A 12,013-nucleotide genomic window follows, 5' to 3' on the forward strand; every position below is an offset into this window, starting at 1 on the left:
ATTAATTTGTCGGTTTGATTTTGTCTGTTCCTCTGTTGATTGGTTGATGTTTGCAGCGGTATTGACATTCGTTCCTCATTATCCAGGAAAATCCCAGATGTGAGAGCGTCTCAATTAAAGTGGGAAAACTTGAGGAATTTGCCTTCAAACCTGCACCACAAGGAATAGTTATTAAATGTCGGATTACCAGGGATAAGAAGGGAATGGACAAGGGGATGTTTCCCACTTACTACCTGCACTTGGAGAAGGATGACGGGAAAAAGGTACTGCTTAGATTTTCGATCCAGAATCCCAGCGGATGGATGAACAGGGGCTGGTTTAGCACAGGGCTAAATTGCTGGCTTAGAAAGCAGACCAAGGCAGGCCAGCAGCACGATTCAATTCCCGTACCAGCCTCCCCGAACAGGCGCCGGAATGTGGCGACTAGGGGCTTTTCACAGTAACTTCATTTGAAGCCTACTTGTGACAATAAGCGATTTTCATTTCATTTCAATTTCTCCGACACTAAAGGAATGACGGTTCTCAGAATCACAGGTGTGTTAGGGGGCAGAAAGAGGCCATTCGGCCCATCCTGTCTGCATAACGAGCTTCGGGACTTTGTGCTGTTGCCCTGCCTTTTCCCCCTGAGCTGCCTTGTCATTGAACCTGCCTCCAGGACACTCCGCCGCCACCGTCCCAGGCACAGCCACTCACAGTGAGAAAACGTTTCTTCTTCCATCACATTGGCTTTTTTTGCCCTCAAATCTGTGCCCCTCTCGTTCTTGACCCTTTTCCGAGCGGGGACAGTTGTTCCCTCTCTACTCTGTCCAACCCCCTCATGATTTTGAACATCTCCAGCAGGATCTCCACCTCCTTCCCTCCAAGCAGAAACCGTCCCAATCTCTCCAATTCAGCCTCACAACTGAAATGTCCCATTTATTCAGAGAATTTCCATGGAATTTACAGTGCAGAAGGAGGCCATTCGGCCCATCGAGTCTGCACCGGCCCTTGGAAAGAGCACCCTGCCCACGCCTGCACCCTATTCCCGTAACCCAGGAACCCCACCTAACCTTTTTGGGACACTAAGGGGCAATTTATCGTGGTCAAACCTGCACATCTTTGGACTGTGGGAGGAAACGCACGCACACACGGGGAGGATGTGCAGACCCCGCACAGACAGTGACCCAGCCGGGAACCATTCTGGTGAAAATCTTCCCCACTCTCTCCAATGTGTTCATATCCTTCCTACAGTGGGATACCCAGAACCGTGCACATTATTCCAGCTGGGGTATAACTAGTGTCTTGTTTAAGTTCAGCAGAACCTCCTCGCTCTTGGACTCTCTGCCCCTAATAATAAAGCACAGAATTCTATCAGTTTTATGAACGGCTCTCTCTAGCTGTCTCTCACCTCACTGATCTTTGCATAGATCACGGTGGGGACAGGGTGGGTGTGGGTGGGGGTGGGAGTGGGTGGGGAGGGTGCAGAGGGTGAGCTGCACAGCCTCGGAATAGTGAGTGTTTGATGTGTTCTGACTTTCAGATATTTTTGATGGCCGGTCGAAAACGTAAAAAGAGCAAAACTTCAAATTATCTGATCTCCACCGATCCCACTAACCTGTCCCGGGGAGGAGAGAGTTTCATTGGGAAGCTGAGGTGAGCTTTAAACCGGGAGACGGGATTGAATTTGAGGAGATGCATTTCCCAGTCACTGCTGGTCATTGTCCAGTTTCTCACTCCCAGGGTGAAGGGTGAAAGGTTAGGGGTGAAAGTTCCTCTCTCTTTAATGATTCAAAACTAAAACAAGTTTGTTTCTCAACCTAATTTTAATCAAAAAACAATACAGCTGTTGATGGAGTTAGAATTGTGATGTTGGGTTCACCACCCCCAATAGGGAGCTTTATACCCTTATAGAGAGAGGGGGGCGAGGTGGGGGGGCGAGGTTGGGGGGGGAGAGGGGGGCGGGTTGGGGGGGAGAGGGGGGCAAGGTGGGGGGAGGGGGGGGGCGAGGTGGGGGGGAGAGGGGGCAAGGTGGGGGGAGGGGGGGGGCGAGGTGGGGGGGAGAGGGGGCAAGGGGGGCAAGGGGGGAGAGGGGGGCGAGGTGGGGGGAGAGGGGGGCGAGGTGGGGGGGGAGAGAGGGTGGGGGGGGGAGAGAGGGTGGGGGGGAGAGGGGGGAAGAGGGGGGCGAGGTGGGGGGGGAGAGGGGGGAAGAGGGGGGCGAGGGGTGGGGGGGGGGGAGAGGGTGGGGGGGGAGAGGGGGCGAGGTGGGGGGGAGAGGGGGCGAGGTGGGGGGGAGAGGGGGCGAGGTGGGGGGGAGAGGGGGCGAGGTGGGGGGGGGAGAGGGAGTGAGGTGGGGGGGGAGAGGGCGGGGTGAGAGGGGGCGAGGTGGGGGGAGAGGGCGGGGTGAGAGGGGGCGAGGTGGGGGTGAGAGGGGAAGAGGGCGGGGTGAGAGGGGGCGAGGTGGGGGGAGAGGGGGGGAGAGGGGGCGAGGTGGGGGGAGAGGGGGGCGAGGTGGGGGGGAGAGGGGGCGAGGTGGGGGGAGAGGGGGGCGAGGTGGGGGGGGATAGGGGGGCGAGGAGGGGGGAGAGGTGGGAGTATGGGGGGCGAGGTGGGGAGAGGGGGGCGGGGTTGGGGGGAGGGGGGAGAGGGGGCGGGGTTGGGGGGAGGGGGGGAGAGGGGGGCGGGGTTGGGGGGAGAGGGGGCGGGGTTGGGGGGAGGGGGAGAGGGGGCGGGGTTGGGGGGAGAGGGGGCGAGGTGGGGGGGAGGGGGGCGAGGTGGGGGGGGAGGGGGGCGAGGTGGGGGGGAGGGGGGCGAGGTGGGGGGGGGAGGGGGCGAGGGTGGGGGGGGGAGGGGGCGAGGTGGGGGGGGGGAGGGGGCGAGGTGGGGGGGGGGAGGGGGCGAGGTGGGGGGGGGGAGGGGGCGAGGTGGGGGGGGAGGGGGGCGAGGTGGGGGGGGAGGGGGCGAGGTGGGGGGGGGGAGGGGGCGAGGTGGAGGGGGGAAGGGGGCGAGGTGGAGGGGGGAAGGGGGCGAGGTGGGGGGGAGAGGGGGCGAGGTGGGGGGGAGAGGGGGCGAGGTGGGGGAGGGAGGGGGCGAGGTGGGGGAGGGAGGGGGCGAGGTGGGGGGGAGAGGGGGCGAGGTGGGGGGGAGAGGGGGCGAGGTGGGGGGGAGAGGGGGCGAGGTGGGGGGGAGAGGGGGCGAGGTGGGGGGGAGAGGGGGCGAGGTGGGGGGGGGGAGGAGTGGGCGAGGTGGGGGGGGGCGAGGTGGGGGGGGGGGCGAGGTGGGGGGGGGGAGAGGGGGCGAGGTGGGGGGGAGAGGGGGCGAGGTGGGGGGGGAGGAGGGGGCGAGGTGGGGGGGGGGTGAGGTGGGGGGGGGGGGAGGGGGCGAGGTGGGGGGGGGAGGGGGGCGAGGTGGGGGGGGGGAGGGGGCGAGGTGGGGGGGGGGAGGGGGCGAGGTGGGGGGGGGGGGAGGGGGCGAGGTGGGGGGGGGGGGAGGGGGCGAGGTGGGGGGGGGGGGAGGGGGCGAGGTGGGGGGGGGAGGGGGCGAGGTGGGGGGGGGAGGGGGCGAGGTGGGGGGGGGGGGAGGGGGCGAGGTGGGGGGGGGAGGGGGCGAGGTGGGGGGGGAGGGGGGAGGGGGCGAGGTGGGGGGGGGGAGGGGGCGAGGTGGGGGGGGCGAGGGGGCGAGGTGGGGGGGGAGGGGGCGTGGGGGGGGGAGGGGCGTGGGGGGGGGAGGGGGCGAGGTGGGGGGGGGGGAGGGGGCGAGGTGGGGGGGAGAGGGGGCGAGGTGGGGGGGAGAGGGGGCGAGGTGGGGGGGAGAGGGGGCGAGGTGGGGGGGAGAGGGGGGCGAGGTGGGGGGGGAGAGGGGGCGAGGTGGGGGGGGGGGAGGAGGGGGCGAGGTGGGGGGGGGGGCGAGGTGGGGGGGGGCGAGGTGGGGGGGGGAGGAGGGGGCGAGGTGGGGGGGGGGCGAGGTGGGGGGGGGGGCGAGGTGGGGGGGGGAGAGGGGGCGAGGTGGGGGGGAGAGGGGGCGAGGTGGGGGGGAGGAGGGGGCGAGGTGGGGGGGGGGGAGGGGGGTGAGGTGGGGGGGGGGGGAGGGGGGTGAGGTGGGGGGGGGAGGGGGGCGAGGTGGGGGGGGGGAGGGGGCGAGGTGAGGTGGGGGGGGGGAGGGGGCGAGGTGGGGGGGGAGGGGGCGAGGTGGGGGGGGAGGGGGGAGGGGGCGAGGTGGGGGGGGAGGGGGCGAGGTGGGGGGGGGCGAGGGGGGAGGGGGGCGAGGTGGGGGGGGAGGGGGGCGTGGGGGGGGAGGGGGCGAGGTGGGGGGGAGAGGGGGCGAGGTGGGGGGGGAGAGGGGGCGAGGTGGGGGGGGAGGGGGCGAGGTGGGGGGGGAGGGGGCGTGGGGGGGGGAGGGGGCGAGGTGGGGGGGGGGAGGGGGCGATGTGGGGGGGAGAGGGGGCGAGGTGGGGGGGAGAGGGGGCGAGGTGGGGGGGAGAGGGGGCGAGGTGGGGGGGAGAGGGGGCGAGGTGGGGGGGAGAGGGTGGGGGGGAGAGGGTGGGGGCGAGGGGGGGCGAGGTGGGGGGGAGAGGGTGGGGGGGAGAGGGTGGGGGCGAGGTGGGGGGGAGAGGGTGGGGGCGAGGTGGGGGGGAGAGGGGGCGAGGTGGGGGGGAGAGGGGGCGAGGTGGGGGGGAGAGGGGGCGAGGTGGGGGGGAGAGGGGGCGAGGTGGGGGGGAGAGGGGGCGAGGTGGGGGGGAGAGGGGGCGAGGTGGGGGGGAGAGGGTGGGGGGGAGAGGGTGGGGGCGAGGGGGGGCGAGGTGGGGGGGAGAGGGTGGGGGGGAGAGGGTGGGGGCGAGGTGGGGGGGAGAGGGTGGGGGCGAGGTGGGGGGGAGAGGGGGCGAGGTGGGGGGGAGAGGGGGCGAGGTGGGGGGAGACGGGGCGAGGTGGGGGGGGAGAGGGGGCGAGGTGGGGGGGAGAGGGGGCGAGGTGGGGGGGAGAGGGGGCGAGGTGGGGGGGAGAGGGGGCGAGGTGGGGGGGAGAGGGGGCGAGGTGGGGGGGAGAGGGGGCGAGGTGGGGGGGGAGAGGGTGTGGGGGCGAGGTGGGGGGGGAGAGGGTGGGGGCGAGGTGGGGGGGGAGAGGGTGGGGGGCGAGGTGGGGGGGAGAGGGTGGGGGCGAGGTGGGGGGGAGAGGGTGGGGGCGAGGTGGGGGGGAGAGGGTGGGGGCGAGGTGGGGGCGAGAGGGGGGGAGAGGGTGGGGGCGAGAGGGGGGGGAGAGGGTGGGGGCGAGAGGGGGCGAGGTGGGGGGGAGAGGGGACGAGGTGGGGGGGAGAGGGGACGAGGTGGGGGGGGAGAGGGGACGAGGTGGGGGGGGAGAGGGTGGGGGGGAGAGGGGGGCGAGGTGGGGGGGCGAGGTGGGGGGGGGGGAGAGGGGGCGAGGTGGGGCGAGGTGGGGGGGCGAGGTGGGGGAAGAGGGGACGAGGTGGGGGGGAGAGGGTGGAGGGAGAGGTGGGGGGGAGAGGGTGGAGGGAGAGGTGGGGGGGGAGAGGGTGGAGGGAGAGGTGGGGGGGAGAGGGTGGGGGCGAGGTGGGGGGGGAGAGGGTGGAGGGAGAGGTGGGGGGGGAGAGGGTGGAGGGAGAGGTGGGGGGGAGAGGGTGGAGGGAGAGGTGGGGGGGAGAGGGTGGAGGGAGAGGTGGGGGGGAGAGGGTGGAGGGAGAGGTGGGGGGGAGAGGGTGGGGGCGAGGTGGGGGGGAGAGGGTGGGGGCGAGGAGGGGGGAGAGGTGGGAGTATGGGGGGAGAGGGGGGGAGAGGGGGGGAGAGGGGGCGGGGTGGGGGGGAGAGGGGCGAGGTGGGGGGGGGGGGAGGGGGGGCGGGAGGGGGCGAGGTGGGGGGGGAGGGGGGAGAGGGGGCGGGAGGGGGCGAGGGGAGGGGGAGAGGGGGGCGGGAGGGGGGAGAGGGGGGCGGGGGGAGAGGGGCGAGGTGGGGGGGAGGGGGCGAGGTAGACGGGGGGGGGGGAGGGGGGCGAGGTGGGGGGGGCGGGGGGGAGAGGGGCGAGGTGGGGGGGGAGGGGGCGAGGTAGACGGGGGGGGGGGAGGGGGCGAGGTGGGGGGGGAGGGGGGAGAGGGGGCGAGGTGGGGGGGGGAGGGGGGAGAGGGGGCGGGGGGGGGGCGAGGTGGGGGGGGAGGGGGCGGGGGGGAGGGGGTGGGGGGGGAGCGGGCGAGGTGGGGGGGGAGGGGGCGGGGGGGAGGGGGTGGGGGGGGGAGCGGGCGAGGTGGGGGGGGGAGGGGGCGAGGTGGGGGGGGAGGGGGCGAGGTGGGGGGGAGGGGGCGAGGCGGGGGGTGGGGGGGGAGGGGGCGGGAGGGGGGCGGGGTGGGGGGGGGAGGGGGCGGAGGGGGCGAGGTGGGGGGGAGGGGGCGAGGTGGGGGGGAGGGGGCGAGGTGGGGGGTGAGGTGGGGGGGGGAGGGGGCGAGGTGGGGGGTGAGGTGGGGGGGAGGGGGCGAGGTGGGGGGTGAGGTGGGGGGAGGGGGCGAGGTGGGGGGTGGGGGGTGGGGGGGGGAGGGGGCGGAGGGGGCGAGGTGGGGGGGGAGGGGGCGAGGTGGGGGGTGGGGGGGGAAGGGGCGAGGTTGGGGGGGGAGGGGGGCGAGGTGGGGGGTGGGGGGGGAGGGGGCGAGGTGGGGGGTGGGGGGGGAGGGGGCGAGGTGGGGGGTGGGGGGGAGGGGGCGAGGTGGGGGGTGGGGGGGGGAGGGGGCGAGGTGGGGGGTGGGGGGGGAGGGGGCGAGGTGGGGGGTGGGGGGGGGAGGGGGCGAGGTGGGGGGTGGGGGGGGGAGGGGGCGAGGTGGGGGGGTGGGGGGGGGGAGGGGGCGAGGTGGGGGGTGGGGGGGGAGGGGGCGAGGGGGGGGGTTGGGGGGGGAGGGGGCGAGGTGGGGGGGGAGGGGGCGAGGTGGGGGGGGGAGGGGGCGAGGTGGGGGGGGAGGGGGCGAGGTGGGGGGGGAGGGGGCGAGGTGGGGGGTGGGGGGGGAGGGGGCGAGGTGGGGGGTGGGGGGTGGGGGGGGAGGGGGCGAGGTGGGGGGTGGGGGGGGGAGGGGGGGGGGTGGGGGGGTGGGGGGGGGAGGGGGGGGGTGGGGGGGTGGGGGGGGAGGGGGAGGTGGGGGGTGGGGGGGGAGGGGGCGAGGTGGGGGGTGGGGGGGGGAGGGGGGCGAGGTGGGGGGTGGGGGGGGAGGGGGCGAGGTGGGGGGTGGGGGGGGGAGGGGGCGAGGTGGGGGGTGGGGGGGGGAGGGGGCGAGGTGGGGGGGCGAGGTGGGGGGGGGGAGGGGGCGAGGTGGGGGGGCGAGGTGGGGGGTGGGGGGGGAGGGGGCGAGGTGGGGGGGCGAGGTGGGGGGGTGGGGGGGGGAGGGGGCGAGGTGGGGGGGCGAGGTGGGGGGGGGGGAGGGGGCGAGGTGGGGGGGGCGAGGGTGGGGGGGGAGGGGGCGAGGTGGGGGGCGAGGTGGGGGGGGAGGGGGCGAGGTGGGGGGGGGGAGGGGGGCGAGGTGGGGGGGGCGAGGTGGGGGGGAGGGGGCGAGGTGGGGGGGGGAGGGGGGCGAGGTGGGGGGCGAGGTGGGGGGCGAGGTGGGGGGCGAGGTGGGGGGCGAGGTGGGGGGCGAGGTGGGGGGCGAGGTGGGGGGCGAGGTGGGGGGGCGAGGTGGGGGGGGGGGGGGCGAGGTGGGGGGGAGGGGGCGAGGTGGGGGGGGGGAGGGGGCGAGGTGGGGAGGGGGAGGGGGGCGAGGTGGGGGGGTGAGGGGGCGAGGTGGGGAGGGGAGGGGGCGAGGTGGGGGGGGAGGGGGCGAGGTGGGGAGGGGAGGGGGCGAGGTGGGGAGGGGAGGGGGGCGAGGTGGGGAGGGGAGGGGGCGAGGGGGGGGAGGGGGCGAGGAGGGGAGGGGGCGAGGTGGGGAGGGGGAGGGGGCGAGGTGGGGGAGGGGAGGGGGGCGAGGGGGGGGAGGGGGGCGAGGTGGGGAGGGGAGGGGGCGAGGTGGGGAGGGGAGGGGAGGGGGCGAGGTGGGGGGCGAGGTGGGGGGGGGGGCGAGGTGGGGGGGGAGGGTAGGGGGCGAGGTGGGGGGGGGAGGGTAGGGGGCGAGGTGGGGGGGGGGAGGGGGCGAGGTGGGGGGGGGAGGGGGCGAGGTGGGGGGGGGGAGGGGGCGAGGGTGGGGGGGAGGGGGCGAGGTGGGGGGGGGAGGGGGCGAGGTGGGGAGGGGAGGGGGCGAGGTGGGGAGGGGAGGGGGCGAGGAGGGGAGGGGAGGGGAGGGGGCGAGGTGGGGAGGGGAGGGGAGGGGAGGGGGCGAGGTGGGGAGGGGAGGGGAGGGGGGCGAGGTGGGGAGGGGAGGGGAGGGGGCGAGGTGGGGGGGGGAGGAGGGGGCGAGGTGGGGGGGAGGAGGGGGCGAGGTGGGGGGGAGGAGGGGGCGAGGTGGGGGGGAGGAGGGGGCGAGGTGGGGGGGGAGGTGGGGGCGAGGTGGGGGGGAGGAGGGGGCGAGGTGGGGGGGAGGAGGGGGGCGAGGTGGGGGGGAGGAGGGGGCGAGGTGGGGGGGAGGAGGGGGCGAGGTGGGGGGGAGGAGGGGGCGAGGTGGGGGGGAGGAGGGGGCGAGGTGGGGGGGAGGAGGGGGCGAGGTGGGGGGGGAGGAGGGGGGCGAGGTGGGGGGGAGGAGAGGGGGAGGAGGGGGCGAGGTGGGGAGGAGGAGGGGGCGAGGTGGAGGGGGGGAGGAGGGGGCGAGGTGGGGAGGAGGAGGGGGCGAGGTGGGGGGGGAGGGGGCGAGGTGGGGGGGGGGGGGGGAGGGGGGCGAGGTGGGGGGGAGGGGGCGGGGGGAGGGGGCGAGGTGGGGGTGGAGGGGGCGGGGTGGAGGGGGCGGGGGGGAGGGGGCGAGGTGGGGGGGGAGGGGGGGGAGGGGGCGGGAGGGGGGAGAGGGGGCGAGGTGGGGGGAGGGGGGGAGAGGGGGGCGGGAGGGGGGAGAGGGTGGGGGGGGAGAGGGGGCGGGAGGGGGGAGAGGGGGTGGGGGGGGAGGGGGGGAGGGGGCGAGGTGGGGGGGAGAGGGGGGCGGGGGGGGGGGAGAGGGGGCGGGGGGGAGGGGGCGAGGTGGGGGGGGAGAGGGGGCGGGGGGGGGGAGAGGGGGCGGGGGGGGGGAGAGGTGGGGGCGTGGAGGGGGAGAGGTGGGGGCGTGGAGGGGGAGAGGTGGGGGAGAGGTGGGGGCGTGGAGGGGGAGAGGTGGGGGCGTGGAGGGGGGAGAGGTGGGGGCGTGGAGGGGGAGAGGTGGGGGCGTGGAGGGGGAGAGGTGGAGGAGCTGGATGCTTATGTGGAGGTGAATGGAATGGGGAGGGAATGGGGACGACGGACTAGGGAATGGGGGAGAGTCGGGGAAGAGACGGGAGGAGACCGCGTTAGACCCGGTGCTGGGTGTCCCCGGAGCTGAGGTGACTGTGTGCTGCTCTTCTTAGTTTGTTCGGCTGTATTGGAGTGTAATAGTTTATTGGAGTGTAATAGTTTATTGGAGTGTAATTGTTTATTGGAGTGTAATAGTTCCGTATTGCATCCTATTATTGTCCAAACAAAAACTATTTCTTAAAATCCCACAGATTGGACCCCAATCCCGGAGCAGACCCTCACTCTGATCGAAAATAATGTCTCTTATTCCCTTGGCAGATCCAATGTGCTGGGGACTAAGTTCACTGTGTTTGATAACGGAGTGAATCCGGACAGAATCCCCATGGTGCAGGAGTGCAGGACTCTTCGAGAAGAGGTAGTCGCTGTCTGTTACGTAAGTAACTCATTGCACAAATATATACTTTTAAATTGTTTTTTCGGGATGTGGGCGTCGCTGGCTGTGCCAGCATTTATTGCCCAGTCCAAACTGCCCTTTATTCCGGAGGACATTTGAGAGTCAGCCACATTGCTGTGGTTCTGTAAAGAGTGAACCGCATCATTCTGTAAAGAGGGGCGAGGGAGGGACGGGGCGAGGGAGTGTGAAAGTTTTAGCAAGGCGAGGGGGAGATGGTGAACACACTGGGGAATGTTGTGGTGAGTGGGGCTCGGACTGGCCTGTTGGCAGTTTCTAACTGTAATTATAAATAACGTATTCCTTATTCCCAGAGACAGATATAGAAATAATCGGCATTGGGGTTGGGGAAGGATGTGGAACATGAACAAAATAACTAACCAGGCATTGTTTTTTCATTACAGGAAACCAACATTCTTGGATTTAAAGGTCCTCGAAAGATGACGGTGATTATCCCGGGAATGAATTTGGATGGTGAGAGAGTTTGCATTCGACCCAAGAATGTGAGTGCCAGCAAGTGGTGTGGGGGCTTGGGGGGGGGGGGTTAGTGGTTTTGGGGGTTGGGGGGGTTAGTGGGGTGGGGCGGTTAGGAAGGTGGGGGGCTAGGGGCGTTAGTGGGGTGGGGGCTGGGAGGTTAATGGGGTGGGGGTTGGGGGGTTAGTGGGGTGGGGGCTGGGGGGGGGGGTTAGTGGGTTGGGGGTTTAGTGGGTTGGAGCGGTTAGTGGGTTGGTGGGTTAGTGGGGTGGGGGCTGTGGGCGTTAGTGGGGTGGGGGTTGAGGGGTGGTGGAGGTTGGGGGTTAGTGGGGTGGGGGTTGGGGGGGTTAGTGTGGTGGGGGTTGGGAGGGTTAGTGGGGTGGGGGTTGGAGTTGGGGGTGGTTAGTGGGTTGGGGGTTAGTGGGGTGGGGGTGGTTGGGGGGTTAGTGGGGTGGGGGTGGTTGGGGGGGGGTTAGTGGAGTGGCGGTGGTTGGGGGGGTGGGGGTTGGGGGGTTAGTGGGGGTGCGGGTTGGGGGGTCAGTGGGGTTGGGGTTGGGGGGGTTAGTGGGGTGGGGGGTTGGGGGGTTTTGTGTGGTGGGGATTGAGGGGGTGGGGGTTGGGCGGGGTGGGGGTTGGGGGGTTTGTGTGCTGGGGATTGGGGGGGGTGGGGGTTGGGGGGTTAGTGGGGTGGTGGTTGGGGGGGTTAGTGGGGTGGGGGTTGAAGGGGGCTTAGTGGGGTGGGGGTTGGGGGGGGTTAGTGGGGTGGGGGTTGAGGGGGGTTAGTGGTGTGGGGGTTGAGGGGGGTTAGTGGTGTGGGGGTTAGTGGGGTGGGGATTGGGGGGGTGGGGTTTGGGGGGTTGGGTGTCTGGGTGGGGGTGTTGGGGGGGTGGGGTTTGGAGATTGGGGGGTTAGTGTGGTGGGGATTGGGGGGTGGGGGTTGTGGGGATTGGGGGGATTGGGGGTTGTGGGGGGTGTGGTGGGGGTTGGGGGTTGTGGGGGTTTGGGTGGGGGTTGGGGTGGGGGTTTGGGTGGGGCACTCAGTATCAGAACCCTTCATAAACGCAGGGCACCAATGGGTGGAATGCTGTCTCTCTTCCTGTGTTCCAGTCTCCCATTTGGGGCTGTGTATTACAAGCTGAGGGTTTACAGATCTCTGAGCTGGTTTGTAATGACTGAGATTGCAGTGCTCAGGGTAAGAGAAAGATGAATAAAGAGATGGTCATGCGAAGGAGAGGGCGTGTGTGGGCATTGCCCGACTGCTCTCCATGGATGGTGACAGGAACAAGCCAGTTGAAAGTTTCAGACGCTCCATTCCATTGAAGCCACACGCGCCTGTCTTGAGCACTCTGCTCTGTACATGAGTGAGTCCCAAAAGACGGGACTGGGTGCAGAGGGCGGTGACATTGTTGAAAGTTATTCCCAACAGGGTGCAGTGCTGTTGTCACCGTATCAGTATTCCAGAGACCCCGAGTAAAGCTCGAGACTCCGTCTCCTACCACAACAGATGGGGGAAATTTGAATTAAATTAAAATCTGGATCAAAATGATAATCTTTATTATTGTCACCAGTAGGCTTACATTAACACTGCCATGAAGTTACTGCAGCAGTAATTCCTCCTTCAATTTACTCACCATTCCGGCACCCACGCGTCTGGGGAGCGAATTCCAGATTCACAATTCTTTGAGAGAAGTAATTTCTTCTCATCTCTGTTTTAAATTTGCTGCCTCTTCACCCAAGACTCTCCTGTGGAGAGTAACTCCCCTCCTGACTCCACAAAGCCTGTGCACTA

At 70.9% G+C, this 12,013-nt stretch overlaps 1 protein-coding gene across 1 annotated transcript in view; it reads left to right on the plus strand.

The window, feature by feature from the left end:
* Positions 1-11,400, plus strand: part of LOC140404156 (uncharacterized) — a 46,812-nt gene extending 35,412 nt beyond the window's left edge. The window contains exons 11-15 of the mRNA XM_072492572.1: positions 87-263; positions 1,520-1,632; positions 9,618-9,732; positions 10,155-10,253; positions 11,332-11,400. Coding sequence (XP_072348673.1) covers positions 87-263; positions 1,520-1,632; positions 9,618-9,732; positions 10,155-10,253; positions 11,332-11,400 — 573 coding nt within the window. The remainder of the gene's footprint in view (positions 1-86; positions 264-1,519; positions 1,633-9,617; positions 9,733-10,154; positions 10,254-11,331) is intronic.
* The last annotated feature ends 613 nt before the right edge of the window (positions 11,401-12,013 follow it).

The sequence above is a fragment of the Scyliorhinus torazame genome, chromosome 29, assembly GCF_047496885.1.
Source record: "Scyliorhinus torazame isolate Kashiwa2021f chromosome 29, sScyTor2.1, whole genome shotgun sequence".
Lineage (NCBI taxonomy): Eukaryota > Metazoa > Chordata > Chondrichthyes > Carcharhiniformes > Scyliorhinidae > Scyliorhinus > Scyliorhinus torazame.